This window comes from Lissotriton vulgaris, chromosome 3_1 (genome assembly GCF_964263255.1).
Source record: "Lissotriton vulgaris chromosome 3_1, aLisVul1.2, whole genome shotgun sequence".
Classification (NCBI taxonomy): domain Eukaryota; kingdom Metazoa; phylum Chordata; class Amphibia; order Caudata; family Salamandridae; genus Lissotriton; species Lissotriton vulgaris.
In genome coordinates this window covers 944,639,449-944,667,266 of record NC_141689.1, presented here as the reverse complement: position 1 = coordinate 944,667,266, position 27,818 = coordinate 944,639,449, and the positions used below count along the sequence as shown (strand labels likewise).

The window sequence follows — 27,818 nt, the reverse complement described above, 5'->3', positions numbered from 1 at the left end:
GAACATTGCTAATTATACTATATACAAACAGTCCATGAAGATAGAAAAGAACAAATGATAACTGGTAAACAATAAATGCAAATAGTAAGAGAAAGCAAAAAGATGTGAAAAAATGGAAAAAAAGGAAAATAAACTGAGAGAGAATGTAAGAGAGCCACAGCTGAAAAAGATAGAAATGACAGGGGAAAAAAATATACAATTCATGTAAACCTGAAATCTGGTGTAACATAATTGATTAGCCAAGCAATTAATTGTAATGCAGTAGGGTATACACCAGACAAAAATATATATATATACACATTAGAGCCAACCAAGCGGCCAACCGAGAAGTGAAAACCTGGATCACATCAGGAGAGTCAATGAAAAACTGAATCATGGTAATGTATCAACAGTTCATAGAAAATTACTCAGATCCTCAGTAAGGTTCAGCCCGTTAGGGGCCTTAGTATCTAGGGCAAGAATCAAATGTGATTCTCTCTGCCGAAGAAGCTTTATTCGATCACCCCCCCCCCCCCCCCCCCCCCGGCCGGGTTGGGGTACCGAGCATAGAACTGTATATTCGAGATCCTTGAGTTTTTTGTCATGTACTGAGCGGAAGTGTCTAGCGACAGGATAACTGTTGTCGCTATTCACAATAGCACGAATGTGCTGCAAAATCCGTTGGTGCACCGGAAGTTTGGTACTTCCGATGTACTCCAGATTACAGGTACACTTCAATTTGTATACAACATACTCAGATCTACACGTGAGATGTTCACGAATGGGAATGGGTGTGGAGCTAAACGCAGTGACATAGTGTATGCTGTTCTTGGCAAAGGTACAAGCTCGACAGGATGCACATCTGAAAAAGCCAGTTTTAGTTGTAAGGCTCTTTTTGAGCAGACCTTCTGGCATGGGCCTGTCAAGGGCATCACGCATAGTAGGCGCCCTTCTGAATGTGATGTTGGGGATGCTAGGAAGCAGTGGCCCGAGAATAACATCACTCACTTATACAGTCAGTGACACACCTACAAAATAATTCCTTTAGGCACTTGTAAATGTATTCATTATTTATTAAACCTTGGCTTATATATATAAAACATATTTAAACTTTACAGAAACACACATTCACTGGATGATGTCATGAGTGATGTCATTAGTGATGTCACTGACCATGTCATGAGTGATGTAATATTTGACATTACCAGCAATGCATTGCGGGCACGTAAGTTATAGTTAGCTCAACTAACTATAACAGGTGAATTTCTCTGGTTTTATATGAGCCAAATGTTCAACTAACTATAACGTCCCTAAAACCTATGGTTTTTTTAGTGAGTATATATATAAATAAATAGATAGATAATGCTCATAAACGTTTTTAAAACACTCAGTCACTGGATTATGTCATCAGTGATGTCATTTGAGATGTCATCAGTGATGTCACTGACCATGTCATGAGTGGTATGGCTTTTGGGTGGCAAGGGTAATTTTTTGGATTTAGGGTGGCTATGAACTCCGGTATTGTGGGGTATGCATTCATGCATGTGTAAATATATAAAAATATAGATAAAATTATATGTATGTGTGTATATATATATATATTTATTTTTTATTTATTTTTTTAGAAAAGGTGTGTGTGTGTGTGTCTACACAAAACAGGCATTTGTACCTACCTGTATATTTTCTTTAGCAGGCATATGCAGTTACCATGCATGCTGTTATCACAAAAATGTAAGCTTATATATATGTACACACACACACACACACACACATATATGGTTTATACTTGCCTGTGAAATACTTTACCATCCATGCTTTTACAGAGAATTTTGTTATAAAGGCACACGTGGTAAATTCATATGCTTTGTAAAAACATGTGTGTTAAAGGTTATTTGTGGTAATGGCATTTGTTGTAACGGCTGCGTTGTTACAACATGCGTTACAACGGAATGCGTTGTTTCGTCATACATCCATTCGATACCGAAGTCCTAACATTTGCGAAGAGATTTGATGCACCATGGCGACAGTTACAAGATAGTGGAAATCAGAAAGCAGTGGAACAGGTGGAAACATCTGAATCAGATGTTACGGACACTGAGCAGGCTACCGACCGCAGGGAGGTGCAACGAGTTGGCAATGATCAACCGGCCCCTTTTCACGAAGAGTTTCTCTTAATCAGACAAACATTGGGGAGAGGGGGCAGAGGCAAACCTACAGAACCGACAAAAAGAAATGCCCGACGAAGGAGGACGAGAAGAGGTGTCTAGCACAAGCACCAGCAACGCATCGCCGAGAGTAACAAGGAGCAAGCGGGGAGTCAGACGTCTATAACTGACGCTGACAAATTAATAATTGTGAATCTCACGGCCAGGACTCTTAACGGATGATGAAAAATCAATTCTGCAACTGGGTTTATCATTTTGCCCATCAAAAAAGCTGGAGTATACCCAGACGAGAATTGATCTCTTTAAATTTGCGAGGAAAGTCAAGTTACGAAAATTCTTTAAATTGCAAGGCCCCAGAAACTCTATCGGCCTGACAGAGACTCCAAGTACAGGAATGGAACTGTTAACCAGCCATGATCTCAGCACAGTGGCAATTTTGGAGGAGCTACAAGTGGAAAGTATGTCATCCACACAGGCTGCAAACTTGGACCATAACATTGCACCTAGGAATGACAGTGCGGTTATAGTGCAAGAGAGCCCAAGAAGTCCATTTAAACTGACTTCCAAGTTTGACCCTCCGATGCCACACCACGCCATTGATCTGTTGACGGATCAAGTAACCAAAGGTTGTATGAAACTTAGATCTAGAGAAGAGCTTCGGAATAGCAATAACATAACGGAGCAACAAAGAAAGGCAATTAAAAATCTACAAGATCATACAATCGTCTGTAAACCCTCGGATAAAGGAGGGAATGTAGATTTGCTTGCCTATGAATATTACTGCAAGGAAGCACTGAAACAGCTCAACAACATGTCTAATTACAGACGCATCTCCATGAAGGACTATTCTAACAGCGTTGAAATGTATGGACAGCTCATAAGCAAATGGAAATACAAAGGTATGTTGGACTATAACGAATATACATTCTTAGACTGCAAACATCCAGTTATTCCATTCTTTTAGCATCTCCCCAAGTTGCATTAGGACAAAGTGAACTGCCCCCGGCGTCCCATTGTGTCCTCTAAGGGAGCAATAACTGAAAATATGTCCACGTTCATAGATTTCTTCCTGTTTAATTTTGTGATTGAACTGACCTTGTACGTTGAAGATACCAAAGACTTTTTAAAAAGAATTGAAGGCATCACCTGGGAATCTGATTTTGTCATGATCACTCTAGATATCTCTAGCCTTTACACAAGTATTCAACATGAGAAGGGCTTGGAAGCCACTGAATACTTCTTGAAAGGACGTTCCTTAAAATACATGGAACATAACTGCATGATCCTTGAATTTGTCAAGCATTGTCTAACCAACAACATTTTCCTTTTTCAGGAACAATTGTTCAGACAGACGCAAGGCACGGCCATGGGCACCTGCTTCGCCCCCAGCTTTGCGAATCTTTTCGTACGCTGGTGGGAGAAGCGGGTGGCCTGGTCAGATGCCAATGAAGTATGGACCAAGCTGGAACCAGTATATTGATGATTTATTCATCATATACAACGGTACAGAAGAGTCAGACAGAGATGGTCAAGGTTCTGAACATGAACAATCTAAATTTGAAGTTCCGTGGGGAGATAAGTAAGATCTCCGTAAAGTTTTTAGATTTACGAGTCTTTGTTTCTGAAGGGAGATTGTGCACAGTTCTACACAGGAAACCCACGGCGGGCAACTCAGTCTTGCATTCCAGCAGCTGCCATATGGACACATTAATTCATAGTATTCCATATGGTGAGCTGCTGAGGATTAAGGGGAATTGTATCCGAGAGTGTGACTTCCTAGTAGCGGCGAATCAGAGCGCAGCTAGATTCCACACGCGAGGATATTTTGCGGATGTTTTGTTGAGTGTTAGACACAAGGTAGACACAAAGGACAGAATCGAACTGATATGTGGGGTATCAAGCACTAAACAGAGAAAAGAGTGAGCTAGATTATCTCAAAGTACAGACTGTAGATTGATCACCAACTTTTCTAGCAATAACAATGATCTGAGACCAATACTGAGGAAGAACTGGCATATCCTAAAATCTGATCCGATTATAGGAGAGGATCTGGCCTGATCCCCCTAACTGTCATTTAGAAAGGCCAGATCCCTACAAGATCATTTGGTTCAGAGTCACTATTCCTTATGAAAAAGTGACTCACGCTTTGGCCAAATAAAGCGGTTTCACCCTTGCAAAAAGAGCAAGGCGTGCAAAAATAGCAATAAGGTCTTGTCTTATGATGTACCAGGTGTAAGGATCCCCCAAAAAATTGAAAAGTTCATGAACTGTAACGCCAACCACATGGTGTACTGTTTAGTATGTCCGTGTGGACTTGGGTACATTGGGAGTACTATACATCCTACCAAAGTAAGGATCTTAGAGCACATGCAAGCCACTGCTACCAAACTGATGTAATATATCCGGTGGCTCACCATTTTGAAAGCCACCATAGCAGGGATCTGTTGCGCTATTTCTGTTTAGACCATTTATTTTTATTTCTTTATTTAGATATCTTGTAGAGCGCATGACTCGCCCCAAATGGGGTATCTCCACGCTAATGATTGTGTGAGCGTAAGGCAGGTGAGTTAGAACAGAAAGGTCTTCAGCTTCTTTCTGAAGCTTAAGTAGTTTTGTTTGAGTCGGAATGCCTCAGGGAGCTGATTCCACATTTTGGGTCCTAGGTGGGAGAAGGCTTTCCCTCCCCACTTTGTTTTCTTAAAGCGTGGAATTACCAGGAGGCCCTTGCCTTCAGACCGTATTTTTCGTGCAAGGGTGTAAGTGATCAGTTTGTTGGCTAGGTATGTGGGACCTAGCTGATGGAGGCCCTTCCAAACTAGGCAGCAAACTTTAAAGTGAACGCATTTGCGTATGGGGAGCCAATGCAGTTTACGTAGAAGGGGGATAGATGGGGAGCGGCGGGGGGAATTAGTAACCAGACGGGCTGCTGTATTCTGGACTACCTGGAGGGTCTGTAAGGCAGAGTCCTTGGCGGAGATAAGGAGGGCATTGCTAAAATCAAGTCGGCTGAGTACCAATGCGTGTATAAGAGTCTTCAGGGTGGAGAGGGGAAGGAAGTGACACACTTTCCGCAGAAGACTCAAGGTGTGAAAACATGAGTGTTTGGTTGATGTTATATGCTCGTCCATGTTCACGTTCCTATCTACTAGTACTCCTAAGTTTTTTACTACTGATTTGGGGGTAGGGGCAGCTCCTAGTTCTTGTGGCCACCAACTCGGGGACCAGTTTGTAACTGCCTCTGTAAATAGCATAATCTCTGTCTTGCTAGTATTAAGCTGCAGGAAGTTCTGACTCATCCAGGCTGTGATCTTGATCATGCCTTTAGAGAAGATCTCTTGGATGTTAGGCGTGTTAGTGTCATAGGCTAAGAGCAATTGAGTAACATCTGCGTAGGAGACCGGGATAAACCCGATCTTCCTAAGCAGAAAGGCCAGTGGAGCAATATAAATATTGAAAAGGGTTGGGCTGAGGCAGGAGCCCTGGGGGACTCCTTTGGTAACAGCGGTGGTCTTGGCTTGAAACGTGCCAAGGTTAACTGTTTGAGTCCAATCTTTCAGGAAATCTAACATCCACCCCAAGGCCCTATCCCGAATGCCTATGGAGTGTAATCTCTCTAATAGGATGTGGTGTGATATTGTGTCAAAGGCGGCGGATAGGTCGAGCAGTATCAATATTACTGCTCGACCACCATCCGCCTGCATTCTGATATCATCAATGACATTGACCAAGGTGGACTCTGTATTATGCCGTGGTCGAAAGCCTGACTGAGAATGGTCTAGGCAGTTGTAAGTCTCCACATAAGATGAGATGTTTGTTAATATGTTTTTCTATCAATTTACTGTATGATGGAAGCAAGGATATGGGCCTGTAGTTTGTGATAACATCAGGTGGAAGTTTGGGATTTTTCCTGATGGGCATGACTTGTGCGTCTTTCCATTCTTTAGGTAATTTCCCCTCTGTGATTGATTTGTTAAAGACGACTTTGAGAGGTCCTGCCAGTTGTGTTGCCAGGCAGCATTCGAGGAGATGAAAGACTACTCAAACTCCGTAGACTTGAGTCCAGATACATAATTGACATATAGACTAAAATACCTCTGGGACTCAACAGTGGAGAGGAACTAGCTGTGCATCTGTAAATATTTGTAAATAATGGTAAAAGCTTGTAGTGGATTCTGGATTATGTACTAGCTCTCTTATGATGTTAATGGAATAGTAGTGGAGCAAATGAACCTTTGATTATTTGTGGTTTGAAGGATCTCGGTTATCATTTCTGACCTCATGTTGTGGGGTCTCCCTCCACAATCTTGGTTTATAAACAAGTTCATGTGGGTTAGTTAATAATGACATTTTGTATTTGATCATATGCTCAATGAGGTAACACTCCTGTCGGAGCAGTGCATTGGCTAGCCCATTCAGGGCGGAATTGTGTCAAAATCTTTTTGATTTGCCAACTACAATCATAGATGGACTAGTGTACAGCTTCAGCCCATTCAGGGCATCATTTTTTCTAATGAATTTATTTGTGTATATATATATATATATATATATGTGTAAAGTTTATTAGATGTAAATAGCTGTACAAACATGCATAAGGATTGGGGATTGCATGTTCTAAGATGGCCGAAATGAATTCTATGTCCATCCTAATAGTCCTTTGTTTGTTTTAACCTCGATTCAAACCACCAATGAACTGGTATAATGTTGATTTAAATAACGCTCTCTCTGGCTGCCGTGTGAAATTGACAAAGGCAGTCGTCAAAACGAGTCTTTTTGTGTTTTGTTAAACCCAATTAAATCTGGGTAAGCAGTTTCCCACGAGTGCTGTGCTTTTGTACTCTGCGGCAGTAAAAAATAATATATAGATAGATAATAATCATAAATGTTCTTAAAACACTCGGTCACTGGATGATGTCATTTGAGATGTCATCAGTCATGTCATGAGTGGTATGGGTTTTGGGTGGCAAGGGTAGTTTTAGGGTTTAGGGTGGCTATGAACTCGGGTGTTGTGGGGTATGCATTCATGCATGTGTGAATATATAAAAATATAGGTAAAATTATATGTATATATATATATATATATATATTTTTTTTTTTAAGAAAAGGTGTGTGTACACAAAACAGGTGTTTGTACCTACCTGTATATTTTCTTTAGCAGGCATATGCATTTACCATGCATGCTGTTATCACAAAAATGTAAGCTTATATATATGTACACACACACACACATGGTTTATACTTACCTTTGAAATACTTAGAATTGCTTGTAAATCCTTTACAACGCATATGCCTTTACCATTCATGCTTTTACAGCGAATTTTGTTGTAAAGGCACACGTGGTAAATGCATATGCTTTGTAAAAAACATGCGTGTGAAAGGTTATTCGTGGTAATGGCATTTGCATTGTAACTGCTGCGTTGTTAGGACATGCGTTACAACAGAATGCGTTGGTCCGTCATACATCCATTCGATACTGTTGCAAATGTCTGTCCATCTGCAGATAGACTACTGATTAGACCAGAACTCTTTACTTCGCATCAGGGTCAGCTCAGACATCCAGAGCTCAAACAACTAATTCTAGCAGTTTGGCACTGGAGGTCCTAGAGTTTGAATACCTCAAGACTACCTGATGAGTGCATGCAAATCCTGCTTGAGGTCCACACACATAAAACATAAACTGATTATGCCGCAAAGCCAAGCAGGTTTGTCCATAACTGCTTAGGGAAGCACATAGATCCACTTAAAGCATCAGTACAAAATGTTATGTGATACTTACTACATCTTTAAAAGTCCGGGTTGGCGTAGACATCTATTCGATTACACTTAGTTAGCTGCCATGGCAACATACATGCAAAACAGTACCCTTGTTCATGTTCAAAATACCTCTTATTAAGACCTTCATGAAGGGCCTCAAAAGAGTAATTCCTCCAAGAATCCCTGAGATTCCTGGAATCTTAATATAGGCTTAACAAAAGTTATGGGCCCTCCATTTTAGCCACACTACATTCTTGGCGAATGCAGTTTTTGTTATGGAAGGAGGCATCCCTCATTCAAATCACCCTGCTAAATAGTCGGTGAGCTGCAGGCACTACCTTAACAGTGAAGGAATCATTAATACTGGAAAACTGAGCTACAGTAATCTTGAGGACATACCCCAAATTTCTTACAAATATTATTTCCCTTTCCACATAAACCAGTCAACTGACTTGCCCATATTCTTCCCACATCTGGACAGGGCCAGCTTTAGGGCAGTGCGACCGGTGCAGGTGCACCTGGCACTGACTTTGGTGAGGGCCACTGTTTAAAAATAAATTATGATTATAAAAGTACTGGCACTGCCCTGGGCGTCCAGCAATTTTCAGGCAACAATAAAAACCTCAAGAAACTGTGATTAATGTCCCTCCTGGTGAGAGATTAGAGTTTTCTCTAGTGACAGTTTTGATTCATAAAGTAGCGCAGAGGGTTAATGTGCCTGCTGCAAAGAACGTGCACCTTGAAGATCACAGATCTGAGTGTGAGTGAACTATTAAGTAGTGCTATAAAAAAAATTACATTTATGCCGAGCTCAGTTGTAGAGTGATAGTGAGGGAATTCATGAAGAAGGACGTGACGTGGGGATGCCAAAAAAGATTATCACCGGGAGCCATCAGCACTAAAGCCGGCCTTGCATCTAGAGACAGTGGCAGTAAGGGCATTACAGCCACTGGACATCAAAAGAGCACTCGTACTACATTGATAACAAAAGCCATCCATAAAACAAAGCAGCTCTTTGTTGCTTTTGCAACACCTCACCTAGAGAACCCTAATTTCTAAGGGTGGCATTTCTAGATGGATTATTAGGTACATACAACATGCTATGCTAAAGCTCAGCACACACAGACGTATTAAGTACACTGTTCCAAGCCTCTGCATTGTCTGCTCGCTAGCCACCGTTTATGGGAGATGCTGCTTTGAAGTCTATGCAGAGCATGTTTATAGCAGCGCATGCTACAAATGAAGAATATTACCCTGTTACAATCAGTTTGTAGCTTGTAGTGCTGTAGATTTGCATGGCGCTGTCCCTCCACCCCAGAACCAAACAATGATTCACAGTCTTCAACAGGCCCAATCCACAGTACACCAACTACACGCACCTGACATCAGTCACCCGCTGGAATCAAAATCTGAGATGGAGTATCTGATACAGACATCTAACCGCAGATTCCTTGCCTTAGAATTATCCTCAGGCACCAGACTAGATCCAGAAACTTTTCTATAGCAGCCACTTTGTGTATCCGTAGAGGGCATTGAGCGACTCCGTAACTGTCGTACACCGGATGTGATGTCGTTAGAGTTCATATAAGCCCTCTACTGACATTAGTTTTTTCCTTTCGGTGCTTCCATTCGGAACGAGAGAGCGGTACCTCTGGCCATTTTGGCTGATCACGACAAAACAGTGTGCTTGTCCCTATTGATCTGCAAGGTCTATGATGTTGGCCCCCTCATCCTGTTTGCATGTGGTGTCAAGGTGCACATCCTGACTCCAAATGGCGCGGCTCGGGTCTTCTGCTTATTAGTCGACGTTGCAAGAGCACCACACAACGCTGTTAGCGACATGGTAGTCAACGGCCCCTCGTCGGTCGTGGGCCTCTTCCTTCTCCCGAAGTCCTTCATCCTCGATGTTTCCTGGTAAGTGATGCCGTTGGTGGTCAGTGCTGCAGCCTTCTTTACCACAGTGTCCCTGATTCGCCTCCTACTCCTCCAATTTTAGAGGTGGAGCGAGAATCTGGGCTACACCTTCTGGTGTTTCCTGGCGCTGAGGCGAGTCTGGCTCAGATGAGGGAATACTATCTCGCCCTCCATGCTAATTTTGTCTCTCAACCTCCCTCTGGTGTGCTTCTCTGCTCCGGGGAGGTTGGTGAGGCCTCGACTGACTCCAAACTGGCAGGACCTCCCTCTTTGTCAGTGTGGCCATCTGAATCTGTGATTGACTCCTCCGCTCTGGTGCACAGCCCTTCGGAATTCCTACCTGTGATGCTTGTGTTGGATCCAACCCCTGCAGCACCAATCGCCCCTTTTTTGTCTCCTCTCCCTGCCACTGAGCTGTCACCTTCTCGGCTCCGATAGATGTCTGGAACAGCGTTGGTGGGTCAGTCCTCTTCAGGCTACCTCCTCCGCTTTTGGAGGAGCCCCTGTTATTTTCTCATTAACACGCTGGTATTTTGGTGATGCGGGTGATCACATGACTGAGGCTCTGGAGTTTCATTAGGTTTCTGCTCTTGTTGACGCTAGTGGCCTTGATTCTTCCCGATCCTTGGGCCTGTTTTCTGCTCATCGCTTCGGGGGCTAGGTCGGCTTTTGTTCAGCTTTTGTGGAGAGTTGGCGTCATTCTGGGGCTGCAGCTTCCTTCTGTGGAAGTGGTCATTGATTCCCCTACTTGTGGTGCTTCAGCAGGTAAGCTGAGGACTGAGCCTGCACTACTTGGCCTGAACCTGTTTCAAGGGACTCAGTAGACAGCTCATAGGCACCATCCGGCCCCTAGAGACCTGCCTTGCCTTTCCTGTCAATTTACTCCACACAGCTTTGTGGTTCAGGCTGCTATAGCCTCCCCCAACATGGGCGTCGTGCCTGACGTCCCTCTGAACAGAGAGTCTAAAGGTCTTGATGCTTTTGGTCAAGATATCTTTTCTGCTACCAGCTCCGCCTTATGGTCCCTTAATACGGCTTGTGGTTTGGGCCGTTTTTCTCTTGTGCTTTGGGATTCGGTCTTGCGCCTTCTCCCCTCTGTCCCTGATGACTCTCTCGACACTCTTTCGCAGCTGATCCGAGTTGGCCGCCAAGGGCCTACATTACTGATTCTTTGTGACAAGGATACCACAGATTCTGTTCAACGGGCCAAGGCCCTTTTGGCGGCTCTTCGCCTGCGTGCCTGGCAAGGTACCTTTTGGTTTTTCTGAAGCTGTTCAGTCTGCGTTGGTGGACATGCCTTTCGATGGTTAATATCTGTTTGGCAGTCAAGCTGACTCCACTTTACGACGTTTTCGGGATCGCCGGAGTGGAGCAAAATCCTATTGATTGCCATACTGTCTTCCTTTTTCCCCTGTACTCGGGCAGGCTGGGAATGGTCTCCTGCATTACCTTCTGTGTGGATTTTTATACAGTTGTGCCAGTTTGCTTCTTCTTTTTACTTGTCCCTCCATGTGCCATCCGTGTGGTGCCCTGGACCAGCAGGAATTTCTTTCTTCATTCTTTCCTGACGATGTCAAGTTGTGGTCACTGGTTGTTCTCTGGGGCGCGTTTTAATTTCTGACCCTGTTGGTGTCTATGCTGGTGGCTGCATGGTCTTCTTTGCTTTCTACCCAGGTTCTGATTAGGGTGTTCTCATGGTATTCTGCAGATGCACTGTTGGCTTGTTTCTGACGCCGTCATAACCCTTATAGGGAACTCTACATGCCATTCATAATGCATTGGTGCAAGTCGGCAGATAGTGTAAGTGGGTCTTTCTTGCGCCATGCCCCACTCCCCCACACTCCTGTTTATTGAATGTTTATCTGCACTGGCCAGGTGGTTCTTCCCATCCCCTCTGTGAGTGCCTTCTTTCCTAGCAGATACAAGGCATGGTTCTTGGCCTATAGTTGTTTGTCTGGGTCCGTCCTGAGTGATGTTCCTTCTTGTTCGGCCACCCTACCTCTTCTGTTACTCTTTATGGCCTGTGCTTCCTCTGCTTCTGCCTTATGCAAAGCTGCAGTTGCTTTCAGTTTTGAATTGGAGCCATTTTCATGACACCCCTTAGGCCAACACCAATGTTTCATTGTTGGCCTTGAAATTCTTCAGATGTGCCTTATTCCCTTTTTGGGGGAATATGGCAAATGTTTCTCTTCTTCTCGGACATGGGTTTGTTGCCCTTCCACTCCGGGTTAAATCGTACGTAGGTTTGTGATCCTTTAGGGTTCTTTTCAAGGGAATTTCCTCCAGTTCTTGCAAACGCATGTCCATGTGGCTTGTTTCCAGTTTGCCGTTGTCTCTCCATTGGCACATGGCTGCTGTTGTGGTTGTTGTCTGTACCCTTCTTGGCAGCTATTGTACAGTGTGAATTCTGTATATGTTTATACATATCATATATATTTTCACACCTCTCTATTTGTGTTTTAGACCTTTCTTTTCTTGGGATTCTACGCTGGTAGTCCCAGAGAGCCCCATCTCTCTAAGTGTTTCTCTGCCTAACGTGGTCTATGGCCATGATTGTTGCAATTAATCACAATGCTTTATCGGGTTTTGGTTGGAGCCCTCTGCTTTGCCTACTTCTATGGCTGGGAGCTTGGCCCAGTAGTTTTAGCTGTTGTCCTTAGCCTTCTGCATCGGTCTCCCGGACCGGTTGCCCTTCCGGGGGGCATTTTATTGCCATATGTATATGGCGTGTTCTTCCCACTTGCCTTGTTCTTCTGCCATGTATTTTATCCCATATCTTTGCACAGCTGCAGATTTAGTTCTGTTCGGGACTCTCCCCGAGTTTTCTGGTTTGAAGTTTTTCTTCAGCCCCTCCTTTCCTGGCAAGCGGTCTCTCTCTTTTTCTTATGCAGACCAGATTGCCTAGTCGGGAATATTTCTTGGAAGCAGTTTGCAGATCTAGCCGTAGATTACTTACTGACCCACTCATCCTCCCCGCTCAACGACCAAGTTCTCCTTTTCTTCTAGATCCCTTCTATGCACCTTTGTGCTTTTTGTTGGTACAAAAAATATATGTATATAAATATAAGACACACTTCACAACCAATAATACTTAATATAAGCGTTTTTTGAAAAGCGAATTCTTTTTGTGCACACTTTTTCCATAACATGGCTCCACATTTCAGCACAGAAAGTACTTGCAGAAAAGAACTGATATCCGAGCGCCAGGGGAGGGCTTATATGAGCTCTAAGGACGTCACACCCAGTGGATGATGTTGTTACGGAGTCACTCGACTGCCTCTACTAATGCGCAGAGGTATTGTTGTACAACAGTTTCCAGATCTAGTCTGGTGCCCGAAGGTAAGGAATCTGCAGCTGATCTAGTCAGATAAGGCCTTACGGAAGGTAAGTAACTTTTGCCTTATTGTGCTGTGTACTAACATAGGAGTTACAAGATACCTTGCTATCAAAGACTTAATCAAGGTAAAAATAGTTTGCACACGACTGCACCCAACACTAAGTGGCAGATATATATAAAGCATGTAAATCTACAGCACTACAAGCTACTAACAGATGGTTATGGTCCAAGTACCATTTTCCTGTCATGGTATACTTTGTGCCATGTTTGGTTTCACCAACAGGCTTGCTGGGCCACCTCATTGTTCAATATGCGTGCTTTATCTCTGCTTTTACAAGCTCTCACTGGGCCTGGTTTGGCGATAGTTTCTGGTGTTCGAATCATGCACAATTGACTTATGGCTATTCTATTTTCTGTCTGTGTGTTTCAAGACTATTGGTTTGGTCAGTGATCCACCTGGCTTTCTTCTGCATGATCTATTAGTTATGTTGTTTAAGCCTTTCTTTGTACTTCTTTCATGCTATTTTAGTTTCTATATCCCATTGGAAGAAGATGGTAGAGCTGCACTATCCGCTTCGGTTTGATTTGAGGGTGATGTTGATTCTGCCTGTATCTTGGCTAGCCACTTACTAGATACTCTGGTCCCTAGAAGAGAGGGATAGGTTGGCACAGACTGTTGTCCGTAAGTTTTCTTTGTAATGCCCTATATCAAACACATAAAAAAGGAAAAGGTTGGGGGTGTTTTGCTACTCCTATTTTGAGACGACTGTTATTATTACTACTGTGACATCATCTCTTTAGGAACATTGTCTTTTCTAATCTGAACAGAAGGTATCTTATACATTACAAATCCTTGAGCTTAACTCCATTTTGTGATTTATTAGCTGAAACTTCTTTTTTAGGCTTTAAATTTATGCTCAGCGTCTGGATTCCCAAAATTAAGTCTGGGTGTGTTTTTGTGGTGAAACCAGGTTGTGGGTGCTAATGACTTAGAGCAGTGCTTCATAGCAAGAGCAGGTTTGGTCAGTTACATTAATCGGACAATCAATCCGCATTTGTGCATATTCAGCTATGAAGATCCATTGACCATGTATGTAATAAATAAGATTGTAAAAGCTTAAAGAATCAAGCAGAATGTAAAGAACTGGATGTGGTGGGCATTAGCCTGTTTTCAGAGATTTGGATTGGTGCAGGTAACTGAGAAGGCTAGTTTTATATAGCTCAAACTAGACCCTAGACATCGGGTATCAGAGCGCTTTACATCAGCACCAGTTTCGTTAGACAGACACATTTATTTTGTGAGGCACATTAAGTGATTTGCCCAGAATCACAGGATGTTGAGCGTGGTTGCTGAGACTCGAACCTGGTTCCCCAGGTCCGAGGTCGACCGCTCTAGCTGCAAGGCTACATCCTCTCCCCTCCTCATAGTTGATCATATATCTTATGAGTAAAGGTCGGAAGTTAAAACAAGCATTAGAAATGCAATAGGTCTCGCAGCATTAGAGTTAGTGCTTTTAGAATTGTTAATGGGTTTTTTTGTAAATCTTTAGCATGAGGGTGAGGGTGGGTGAGTGAGGGTGAGGGTGAGTGAGGGTGGGTGAGTGTGAGTGAGGGTGAGTGAGGGTGAGTGTGGGTGAGTGTGGGTGTGTGTGAGTGTGGGTGAGTGTGGGTGAGGGATTGAGGGTGAGGGGTTGAGGGTGAGGGGTTGAGGGTGAGGGGTTGAGGGTGAGTGAGGGGTTGAGGGTGAATGAGGGTGAGGGAGGGTGAGGGGTTGAGGGGTTGAGGGTGAGTGGGGGTGAGTGAGGGTGAGGGGTTGAAGGTGAAGGTGAGTGAGGGTGAGTGTGGGTGAGTGTGGGTGAGTGTGGGTGAGTGTGGGTGAGGGATTGAGGGTGAGGGATTGAGGGTGAGGGGTTGAGGGTGAGGGGTTGAGGGTGGGTGAGGGGTTGAGGGTGGGTGAGGGTGAGTGAGGGTGAGGGGTTGAGGGTGAGGGGTTGAGGGTGAGTGGGGGTGAGTGAGGGTGAGGGGTTGAGGGTGAGTGAGGGTGAGGGGTTGAGGGTGAGTGAGGATGAGGGGTTGAGGGTGGGTGAGGGTGAGGGTGAGTGAGGGTGAGTGAAGGTGGGTGAGGGGTTGAGGGTGATTGAGGGTGAGGCGTTGAGGGTGAGTGAGGGTGAGGGGTTGAGGGTGAGTGAAGGTGAGGGTGAGGGGTTGAGGGTGAGTGAGGGTGAGGGGTTGAGGGTGAGGTGTTGAGGGTGAGTGAGGTGTTGAGGGTGAGTGAGGGTGAGGGTGAGTTAGGGTGAGGGGTTGAGGGTGAGTGAGAGTAGTTGAGGCTGAGTGAGGGTGAGTGAGAGTGAGGGTGAGTGAGGGGTTGAGGGTGAGGGGTTGAGGGTGAGTGAGGGTGAGGGGTTGAGTTAGGGTGAGGGGTTGAGGGTGGGTGAGGGTGAGGGGTTGAGGGTGAGGGGTTGAGGGTGAGTGAGAGTGAGGGTGAGTGAGAGTGAGGGTGGGTGAGGGTGAGTGAGGGTGAGGGGTTGAGGGTGAGTGAGGGTGAGGGCGAGTGAGGTGTTGAGGGTGAGTGAGGGTGATGCTGAGGGGTTGAGGGTGAGTGAGGGTGAGGGGTTGAGGGTGAGTGAGGGTGAGGGATTGAGGGTGAGTGAGGGTGAGGGGTTGAGGGTGAGTGAGGGTGAGGGATTGAGGGTGAGTGAGGGTGAGGGGTTGAGGGTGAGGGATTGAGGATGAGTGAGGGTGAGGGGTTGAGGGTGAGTGAGGGGTTGAGGTTGAGTGAGTGAGGGTGAGTGAGGGTGAGTGAGGGTGAGGGATTGAGGGTGAGTGAGGGTGAGGGATTGAGGGTGAGTGAGGGTGAGGGTGAGGGGTTGAGGGTGAGTGAGGGTGAGGGGTTGAGGGTGAGTGAGGATGAGTGAGAGTGAGGGGTTGAGGGTGAGGGGTTGAGGTTGAGGGTGAGTGAGGGTGAGGGTGAGGGTGAGTGAGGGTGGCTACGGTATGGGATGTCTCATATTAAAATTACGTGTGACCTGTGAAAACGTGAGTGAGATACCGGCATGCCATGTTCTCTTGTACAAGCGCATTCGGGTGTTCAACAATGCCATAGTGGGCCGGTTCATGGCTACGTGTTGTATCATAAAAATAGTGCAAATGCTCATGTTTAAAAACGTCAAAGCCAAAGGAAAGTGCGATTTAATTTTAAAATCAAATAAGTAGAAAAAAATATATAATTAACAGCCATTAGGTTTAAAACAGAACCAATGCAAGGAAAGGTGTATTTTAAAAGGAGAATAATGATGTTAAAAATCGAACACAACACATAAGGAGGTCCAAGCCCAACGAGCGTGTAATACAAAATAGCAGGTAGCCAAGCAAAACTATCAAAAGTCTATTGTCATTTAAATGAACCCCGGCTGATGCTAGAAAATGGCCAGGTGCTCGTGCTGTGATTTAGCGCTGGTATTGAGTTCCATGAGTGAGGGTGAGTGAGGGTGATGGAGTGAGGGTGATGGAGTGAGGGTGATGGAGTGAGGGTGATGGAGTGAGGGTGATGGAGTGAGGGTGATGGAGTGAGGGTGATGGAGTGAGGGTGATGGAGTGAGGGTGATGGAGTGAGGGTGATGGAGTGAGGGTGATGGAGTGAGGGTGATGGAGTGGGGGTGATGGAGTGGGGGTGAGTGAGGGTGAGTGAGGGGTTGAGGGTGAGGGGTTGAGGGTGAGTGAGTGAGGGTGAGGGGTTGAGGGTGAGTGAGGGTGAGGGTGAGGGGTTGAGGGTGAGTGAGGGGTTGAGGGTGAGGGGTTGAGGGTGAGTGAGGGGTTGAGGGTGAGGGAGGGTGAGTGAGGGTTAGGGTGAGGGGTTGAGGGGGAGGGGGAGGGGTTGAGGGTGAGTGAGGGTGAGTGAGTGAGGGTGAGGGGTTGAGGGTGAGTGAGGGTGAGGGTGAGTGAGGGTGAGGGTGGGTGAGGGTGAGTGAGGGTGAGTGGTTGAGGGTGAGTGAGGGTGAGTGAGGGTGAGTGAGGGTGAGGGTGAGTGAGGGTGAGTGAGGGGTTGAGGGTGAGTGAGTGAGGGTGAGGGGTTGAGGGTGAGTGAGGGTGAGGGGTTGAGGGTGAGTGAGGATGAGTGAGAGTGAGGGGTTGAGGGTGAGTGATGGTCAGGGTGAGGGTGAGTGAGGGGTTGAGGGTGAGTGAGGGGTTGAGGGTGAGTGATGGTCAGGGTGAGTGTGGGTGAGGGGTTGAGGGTGAGTGAGGGTGAGTTTGAGGGGTTGAGGGTGAGGGTGGGTGAGGTTGAGGGTGAGTGAGTGAGGGTGAGGGGTTGAGGGGTTGAGGGTGAGTGAGGGTGAGGGGTTGAGGGTGAGTGAGGGGTTGAGGGTGAGTGAGGGGTTGAGGGTGAGTGAGTGAGGGTGAGGGGTTGAGAGTGAGGGTGAGTGAGGGTGAGGGGTTGAGGGTGAGTGAGAGTGAGGGTGAGTGAGGGGTTGAGGGTGAGGGGTTGAGGGTGAGTGAGGGTGAGGGGTTGAGGGTGAGTAAGGGTGAGGGTGAGTGAGGGTGAGTGAGGGTGAGTGAGGGTGAGGGGTTGAGGGTGAGTGAGGGTGAGGGGTTGAGGGTGAGTGAGGATGAGTGAGAGTGAGGGGTTGAGGGTGAGTGATGGTCAGGGTGAGGGTGAGTGAGGGGTTGAGGGTGAGTGAGGGGTTGAGGGTGAGTGATGGTCAGGGTGAGTGTGGGTGAGGGGTTGAGGGTGAGTGAGGGTGAGTGAGGGTGAGTTTGAGGGGTTGAGGGTGAGGGTGAGGGGTTGAGGGTGAGTGAGTGAGGGTGAGGGGTTGAGGGTGAGTGAGGGTGAGGGGTTGAGGGTGAGTGAGGGTGAGTGAGGGTGAGGGGTTGAGGGTGAGTGAGGGTGAGGGGTTGAGGGTGAGTGAGGGTGAGGGGTTGAGGGTGAGGGGTTGAGGGTGAGGGGTTGAGGGTGAGGGGTTGAGGGTGAGTGAGGGTGAGTGAGGGTGAGGGGTTGAGGGTGAGTGAGGGGTTGAGGGTGAGTGAGGGGTTGAGGGTGAGTGATGGTCAGGGTGAGTGAGGGTGAGTGAGGGTGAGTTTGAGGGGTTGAGGGTGAGGGTGAGGGGTTCCTCTCGGAAAAGCTAGCAAATGCCCCCTGGCCGCATGAGAACGACACAACGCTGTGGCCTCCGCAGAGGGTGTTCCATACACACAACCACTTGCTGTAGTGCTTTGTCCACTTGTAACGGAATCTGGAGAAGGCCGGGGGTGAAATGTCAACAGAGGAAAGAAAGCAAACTCAACCTGGGGGCCGGAGCTGGAAGCCATTTTATTATCATAACACCCCTCTTAGCGCTGTATAGACAGATAAGACAGAAACGGGGCTCCAGTTACGAGACGCATGTCTTCAAAATTGCACCCATGACATTTTGTTCTAGTGTTCCTGGTGTCCCGGGTACATGTATTGACACAGCCCCCTGTATTAAACTGAAGTAGCCTATAATTGGGTACATGCACTGAGCTGTCATGAATCCTACCCCCACCACACAAAGGTGGTCTCTTACCCCTTAAAACGGTTCAACACACTGTGTAGAGGAGACGCCAACTTCACGCATATCTATGCGAACAACAAATCTATGGTTCCAATCGTGGAGTTTAAGAAATTCTTCAAAATACACCACATGGGTTCGTGTGGTGTTCGAATTCTAAAAAGTCAGAAAAAAAAACGATCTATTAGTAGATCGATCCCAGTACTGAAAGCTACTTATCTAATTCAAGCAGTGTCCAAAAGATATAAGATAAAGTCCGCAATATAACACCAACCAACCGTACCTGTGTAGAATCACCCTCGATGAGACTCGCGTCCTCGACCCGGAAGTGACTACCACCCGACCCGGAAGGCAAGGTTATAGCCTCCACAGGTAGAGAAAGCCTAGAATGCGAACCTCCGTTGTGGATGGCGAGATAAACAACGGGCTGAATTACCGCTGCGGAGGTTAAAAGTCCCGAAAATATAATTAGGGAGGTTCGGAGTCTCGTTAGTAAAAGTGAAAACCGACAAGTCAAAAGTATAATGAAGCGGCTCCAACTAAATCTTAAGGCCGTATTACGGCTATCCTGACAAAAATGCTCATGTACATAAAAGGCCACCATTAGTAGCACACAAAGGTCCCCATGTAACACAAAGAAAGCGGAAAAGAAAGGGCATTGTGAATAACGAGAAGTTGTAAAACGAAGAAAGAGTGTTATAGCAAGGCAATATGAGAGGCAGGCATGGGAGGAGAGGAGGAGGGGGGAGGAGAGTAGGGGAGGCACGGCCTAGCGGCCGTGCAATCAAGTAGTGAGGGGGCGGAGTTGTGGGAAGGCTGAGAGAGAGAGTAGGCGGCTGGGTGCATGTGCACGCGCATTTAAGCTCAATGCGCATGCGCATTGAGCTTAAATTTATCGTGCACTGCAAGGAATCGCCACGATTCCTTGCAGTGTGGATAAAGAGCCGATAAGTGCCAATACTCTCGCCTTGCTCGATGCGCATGCGCATCGACAGGCGAGACCTAAAAATGATCCACCGCATGACTCTGAAGAGTGTCCACCCCTTCCTTGAAATCACCATATCAAGATGTAGGTTTTTGGTCCTGTGCCTCAGCACACATCCATAATGCATTTGCACTGGAAGCGCTTTTACAACAAGAAGTGAGACCCAGAGCTGGGCTGTCTGGTCAGAGTAGCACACCATGTACATCCTCATTTGGATAAGTGTGACTTATGGCTGTAGATGACTCTCAGTGTTATCCGGGATATCATCGTAAAAGCAGGCCTTGTTTTTTACATTGGTAATATAGACTGTTGCCTGCTAGGGAGGGTATGTCCTATCAGCCTCTCCGGAATTTCTAAATTGGTCTGCCAGCCTGCAGTCTGTTCCCTTACTTATACATGTGGAACATGGTTGTCACATTTGTGTACATTACTTGTGTATGTAAAGGATACATGTGTAACATATTTGACACCCATGGCTATTGCCACTTTAGGTTCCAATTTGTATTTGTTACTTTCCAGTAGTACCTAAGATGGAGGAATGGAGAAAGAGCACAGACCGCAGATACAAATAGCACTCCATTCCGGGTATGCTGGACCATTCCGAATGAAATAAGCAAAAGAGCAGACCTGTCCAGAACGCTATCAGTGATGATTGTTGAAATACACAACTACTGTCTGCAACTTTAGTGTTAAGATGGGGCAAAAATGTCCATCCTTTGTTCCAAGATTTGTTTTCCTCAATCTGGGGTCTCCATATCAGCAACTGAGAACCTCTTTGCACTCAACAGATGAGAAAGAGATTTTAAGTAGTTTCTTTCATTTACTGGGAGCCAGTAGAGAGACTTTGAAACAGACATATATAGTAATAATGACTGAGTTTCAGCAGCCGATTCTGGACTCTTTATAATTTAGAGAGTGTTTTGCTGGGTAACTACTGGTACTAATCAAACTAAGAGAACATCATACGGAGATTCAGGCCAAGAGAAACGCTGCACAAGATTTGTTTTCTCTGCATTCAGGCATGATACGTTTTTCTGCATTGTGGGTTGAGCAAGAGTAGGCAGTGTAATACATTTGTTAAGTTGTCTAAATTGCATTAGTTAAGGCAGAGCTGGGACCCCTCAGCATACATATAAAAGCCTATCTTATCTTGGGAGGAGACGGTCATATAACAGTTGAAAAGGTTAGATAATAACACACACCCTTTAAGCACCACAAATGTAATATTGGTAGCTTTGGTAAGTTCAATTTTCGAGGACGGATATAACCCAAGAAAGCTCTGTTTTGCTGATGCTTCACAAATATGTCAGACTTTTATACACTTTGCAAATGATGATTTCAAATGCTGCTGTGTGGTCATTAATGTGGTTAATTTGGTGAATCGACGCACATTGCAGTGATTGATTGGGTATATCCCTTTCTTAGTTTTTTTTGGTACATCCTTGGGTTCATCCAAATGTGGTGGTTTTTTCAATACATCCTTTGGGTACACTTATAGAAATGTTCTATTGGTTCCATCCCTTGGATTCATCTTGTTGTAGCTGTTGTGTGAAAAAATCAATTGAAAACATCTTATTGCAGTGGTTAATTTGGTACACAGCTTGAGTACATATAATTACCGAGGTTCCCAGAGTAGATCCTTGGGTTCATGGTATGTAGTAGTATGTTGGGGTCACTCCTTGGGAAAATCCCATTGCATTGGTTCCTTGGTCATATTCCTTGAGTAGATTTGATTGCAGTGGTTCATTGGGTACATCCTTTGAGTACATCTTATTGCATCAGTTCATTGGCTGCGTCCATTGGGTACATCATATTGCAGCGTTTCATTTATGACTCCCCAGCATCTTACTGTTGTGGTTCATGTTCACAGATCTTACATCCATTGTACTGGGGTGCACTTTATAGCTATATTTAATGGTGTGCTTTGACTGAGCAGGTCTTATTGTAGTGGTTTATTGGGTATACCACTTCAGTACATCTTACCACATCTCATTGCTTTGGATCATGGGACACTACCCTGGGGTACATTGCTCGGTTCACTGGGTACACCTCTTGAATACATCTTATTGCCCTGATTCATAGAGCGTATCCCTGGAGTACATATTACTGAAATGGGAAGTGGTCCCTTGCGATAATAGAAAACCTCTCTTCTAACATGTGATACAACCCAGCATCTTGTCTTGGAAGATCCATATTATTACATTCTGCTCATCCCTCCTTGAGGTGGGAGTCAATGCACTGAAGGCTTCGTCTTCTTTATTGCGAAGTTACCGAATCTCTGCATCCTGTGTGCGGTGATTATGCTTCATCTGCAAAAACATTCTATGAATTAGTGTCATGTGTTGCATTAGTTCATGTGTATACTAGCACAACGTATATTCAAATATTCTGTTGATCTTTTTCAATAGGTTCCTCCTGAATTTGATTTCACTAGTCACAAATATTTTCCAGTTGTGAAGCTTGTTTGAAGGTAATGTGAAACAACATTTCGGATTTCTACGCCATATACGGATGGGTTGCATCTGTGAATCGAGATGAAGAACCTTCAATAAGTTCAGCATTCTCCGATCTTTCAACTTAAAACGCTGTCCACTCGCCCTCACATGCAAATTTGTTTTAAGTAAAGACAGCATTAAAAATAAATGTATAAATTAATCAGACTTTTTCCGTAGGAAAAAAAATAGTTGAAGCGGCCATGTCAGTGTGATGCTTGTAACCATGGTTGTCATTTTAGAATGCAATATCGTTAGAAGTGTTGATAAATCCTTTTTTTACAATTTGGAAAACCAGTGGCACTAAATATGCTGTGCAGTGGGCAGAATCAAGTTCGGACTAGGTGCAAACGTTCCTGACCAACCAAGCAAGACCCCCGTCTAAAGTATTCAACACACAAGCAAGGTTGCTATTCCCTAGGATAGACTCATTAGCTTCGCTGTTGACTACAGTGAGTGCCAGCGTGTGTAGGCGAACAGTTTAAGAGGAACCATGGGGATTTTTGTAAATAAAGGTTCATGTTTTTGTCACATGTTCTGTACAGTGTAAAATACTTGTTAAAATATATGGTGGTCATCTGGTTGTGTGATTGTTAAAACTACTTTTGGCATGCAAAGTCCCTGTAAATGAGCTCTGCGTTAAATGTTCACTGCTAAAAAAAAATGCTGAACATTAAAATATTTTTGGAGGATAGATTGTATTTGTATACATTGAGCAATAAATGTTTTAAGGACTAAACATTTCTAAATTTGGATTTTGTTTGCTATTGTATTTATTTGGGTAAGATTGTATGATCAATTCACGTATAGGTCTGGGATTGGTGGTTGGATGGGAATAGTGGTGAATATTTTAATTAATTACCTCTGTGACCTCAGTGGCTACAGTGATGTACATTTTGAGCGTGCATTATTACACTAACTTCACATAAAAGATATGTGTTCATTAAGTCAATACTTAGTACCATGGATTCCCCATTTTATAAATATCCCTATGCACCAGATGAAGTATAGCAGTTTCTTCTTTTTAGTAGTAGTTCTTCGTCGCAGGTGGTACCTCGTGACTTCTGCAGGCTATCGTTTCATATTTTTCCACACCTACAGTCCCGTATCAAGAGCTTTCCTTCAGTGTTCACCAAATTCTTCAAAATTATGAGAATGTATATTCAGCAGACTGGGCCAAATTTCACCTCGTAAGTTATTTGGGTTCAGTTCCTGTGAACATTGCTTAAACAAATGTCCCTCTTTGATCGGCACGACAACAGCATGTTGTGCCAGGTGCTTTACCGTAATCCCTTGATTTGCAACTCCTGAGCCTCCATGCATCTGAAGGCCATCATGGAGAGTGAAGTTAAGTTATGCACTGCTTGGGCCTGTAAGGGGTTCCCTTCACAGGCTCCTTCCCCTCTCACAAGTAAGTCCCCTGACAAGGAGAAACCCTGAAATTAATGCATTAAGTGAAACTTCTTAAGACCAATATTCACCTAAAAGTCATCTTGGCGTTAGAAATGGGCATCCTGAAGAAAAACTACCGTTCAAGTAAAAGAAAGGAAGAGTTGTGAGTGTTTTCCTAAATGCATCATGTTTTATCCTTATTGGGAGGTCATTGCATAGTTTGGGACCAAGCAAGGAACAAAATCTCCAACCTATTGTTTACTTTCCCACCCAGGGTGTTAAAAAGAGTTCATTGCATGTTAGAATGCAGGAATCTGGGTGGCTTGTGAAGTTCAAAGTGATGCCTAAAAGGTGTTTTTTTTTCTCCGAGCAAAGAATGCTTTATGTATAAGGCTTAAAATCTTGAAAATCGCAGTCCGTTTTGTTTAACAGAAAACCAATGCTGGGGTAATCGGGCTTGAGACACACTATTTTGTCTTTCTAATCAATACATCTTCCTGCAGATTCTTCACCTTTTGAAAATACCAATGCGCCAGCATTCCACAGGACCTTTTTGAAGGCTCTCCCACTTTGGCAAGGGTATCATAATGCCCATAGCTCCGCACACAGCACTGCGTGACGTCACTGTATTGTATTGTATTGTATGTGGATTTGTAGAGCGCGATTGCTGCCCGGGGGCGTCCAAGCGCTAAGAACCATCAGATCGAGAGGGGTTACCGGGGGATTTACTGGGGGGAGTTGAAGAGGAATGTTTTAAGCTGGAGCCATAAGAAGTCCTCTTCAGCATGCTGATGTCAGTTCCCTTTTTTCCACCACTTTGGCATGTAACTGATCCTGTTGGTTCCCTATTATTGAAGGAAAGGAGTCTATCCACTTTTATTTGAAACTGTTGCAGTTTTTTGGTAACAATGTCTCCACCGCAAAGTTCAGGGTTCAAGACCTGTAAGGACTGTGAGGGTCAAATGTCTTCCACTTATCCTCATGACAGTTGCATTTTGTGCATAGAGTCAGATCACAATGTCCACACCTGTTCTTTGTGCGAAAAGATGAATCCTTTGGCATTGAAGGAAAGGTGTCAAAAATGTTCACGGCAAGAGCGAAGCAAGAGAAGAGAGGTCGATGGAAGTCTTGCCCTTGATCCAAGTCTCTATCTCAACATTCATCGAGGTAGACAAGGAAGAAGCTCAAGAAGTGATGTCATGGTTCTTGACAGCGTTCTTTCAAAGAAGATTCGCCAAGGTTGATATCTCTGAGGCTGGCTTCAGATGATGGATGTCAAGAAGCCACTCCGGTGCCATTCCCGGCATCACCTTTGGATCTGGTGCTGCAACCGACTTGGTCTGAGATACAAGTAGCAACGCCAGTCTTGAAACCAGCACCTCGGCAAGATCAGGTATATTCATTCAGCTTTGCCTGCTTCAGGGGGACCCTTCCCACTTTTTAAATGCTGCTTTTAGCATTTTTAGGTCGAGTAATTTATTACTCCAAACTATTGTGTTGAAACCAAGTCTTAAAACCAAGGGCTTTCGGAGACGGATAACGCTCAGTGCATGTGCCCGTGCACGCGCTTTTCTCCCGAGCCTCGGCATCGCACTTCAAAGGAATTCCTTCCGCTCCTTATCTCCTCAGGCACTTAGCGTCTACGTGTGTCTCCCAGGCTTCTCACAGTGCCATATGTCCTCAGGGCATCACACTTCTAACATGAACGACCGTCTGCTCCTTGGAATGCTGGCATGGTTGCCCAGTGCTGCCTGATCTTCTTCAAAGGCAGCTTGTAACCCGAGCTGCCCACTGCCTTTGCATTCTGAACTCTTTCTTGGATTTCACACACAGTCCATTGCGCTTCCTTCTACCTTTCACCAGGCACACACACACACCACCAGCCATCAGTGCACGCTTTCACCAGGCGCACACACACTCACACCACCAGCCATTAGTGCACGCATTCACCAGGCATACACACCACCGGCCGTCAGTGCACTCTCTCACCAGGCACACACACACACACACCACCAGCCATCAGTGCACGCATTCACCAGGCATACACACCACCGGCCGTCAGTGCACGCTTTCACCAGGCGCACACACACACACACCACCAGCCATCAGTGCACGCATTCACCAGGCATACACACCACCGGCCGTCAGTGCACTCTCTCACCAGGCACCCACACACACACACACACCACCAGCCATCAGTGCACGCTTTCCCCAGGCACACACACACAACACCAGTCATCAGTGCACGCTTTCACCAGGCATACACACCACCGGCCCTCAGTGCACACTCTCACCGGCACAGACCCCATCAGCCATCAGTGCCCGCATTCACCAGGCATACACACCACCGCCCTCAGTGCACGCATTCACCAGGCATACAGACCACCGGCCATCAGTGCACTCTCTCCCCAGGCACACACACACCACCGGCCATCAGTGCACGCATTCACCAGGCATACACCCCACCGGCCGTCAGTGCACGCTTTCACCAGGCACACACACACACCACCAGCCATCAGTGCACGCTTTCACCAGGCATACACACCACCGGCTCTCAGTGCACACTCTCACCAGGCACAGACACCATCAGCCATCAGTGCCCTCATTCACTAGGCATACACACCACCGCTGTCAGTGCACGCTTTCACCAGGCACACACACCACCAGCCGTCAGTGCACGCTTTCACCAGGCACACACCACCAGCTGTCAGTGCACGCTTTCACCAGAGACACACACTACCAGCCATCAGTGCACGCTTCCACCAGGCACACACACCACAAGCCGGACAGGCACACACACACCACCAGCCATCATTGCACGCTTTCACCAGGCATACACACCACCGGCCGTCAGTGCACACTTTCACCCGGCACAGACCCCATCAGTCATCAGTGCACGCTTCCAACAGGCACACACCACCAGCCGTCAGTGCACGCTTTCACCAGGCACACACACACACACACACCGCCAGCCATCAGTGCACGCTTTCACCAGGCATACACACGACCGGCCGTCAGTGCACGCTTTCACCAGGCACACACACACACCACCAGCAAACAGTGCACACTTTCACAAGGCATACACACCACCGGCGGTCAGTGCACACTCTCAACAGGCACAGACACCATCAGTCATCAGTGCACGCTTTCAATGGGCACAAACACCACCAGCCGTCAGTACACGCTTCCACCAGGCACACACACCACCAAACGGCAGTGCACGCTTTCACTAGGCACACACCACCAGCCGTCAGTGCCCGCTTTCCCCAGGCACACACCACCAGCTGTCAGTGCACGCTTTCACCAGGCACACACACACACCACCAGCCTTTAGTGCACGCTTTCACCAGGCATACACACCACTGGCCGTCAGTGCACACTCTAACCAGGCACAGACACCATCAGCCATTCAGTGCACGCATTCACCAGGCATACACACCACCGGCCATCAGTGCACACTTTCACCAGGCACACACACACACCATCAGTGCACGCTTTCACCAGGCATACACACCACCGGCCGTCAGTGCACACTCTCACCAGGCACAGACACCATCAGCCATCAGTGCACGCATTTACCAGGCATACACACCACCAGCCATCAGTGCACGGTTTCACCAGGCGCACACACACACCACCAGCCATCAGTGCACGCTTTCACCAGGCATACACATGACCGGCCGTCAGTGCACGCTTTCACCAGGCACACACACACACCACCAGCCAACAGTGCACGCTTTCAGCAGGCATACACACCACCGGCCGTCAGTTCACGCTTTCATCAGGACACGCACACACCACCAGCCATCAGTGCACGCTTTCACCAGGCATACACACCACCGGCAGTCAGTGCACACTCTCACCAGGCACAAACACCATCAGTCATCAGTGCACGCTTTTACCAGGCACACACCACCAGCCGTCAGTGCACGCTTTCACCAGGCACACACACACACACCGCCAGCCATCAGTGCACGCTTTCACCAGGCATACACACCACCGGCCGTCAGTGCACGCTTTCACCAGGCACACACACACACACACACCACCAGTCATAGTACACGCTTTCACCGGGCACAAACACCACCAGCCGCCAGTGCACGCTTTCACCAGGCACAAACACCACCAGCCGTCAGTGCACGATTCCTCCAGGCACACACAACACTAGCCGTCAGTGCGCGCTTTCACCAGGCACACACCACCAGCCATCAGTGCATGCTTCCACCAGGCACACACAGCACCAGCCGGCCAGGCACACACACAGCACCAGCCATCAGT

The 27,818-nt window shown here is 46.3% G+C and overlaps 1 protein-coding gene across 3 annotated transcripts in view; it reads left to right on the top strand.

Moving 5' to 3' along the window:
• Positions 1-22,887, top strand: part of NAA35 (N-alpha-acetyltransferase 35, NatC auxiliary subunit) — a 485,576-nt gene extending 462,689 nt beyond the window's left edge. For all 3 annotated transcript variants that reach the window (XM_086961291.1, XM_086961289.1, XM_086961290.1), the window contains one exon: positions 22,065-22,887. In XM_086961291.1, coding sequence (XP_086817417.1) covers positions 22,065-22,124 — 60 coding nt within the window. In that variant the 3' untranslated portion in view covers positions 22,125-22,887. The remainder of the gene's footprint in view (positions 1-22,064) is intronic.
• Positions 22,888-27,818: the final 4,931 nt, after the last annotated feature.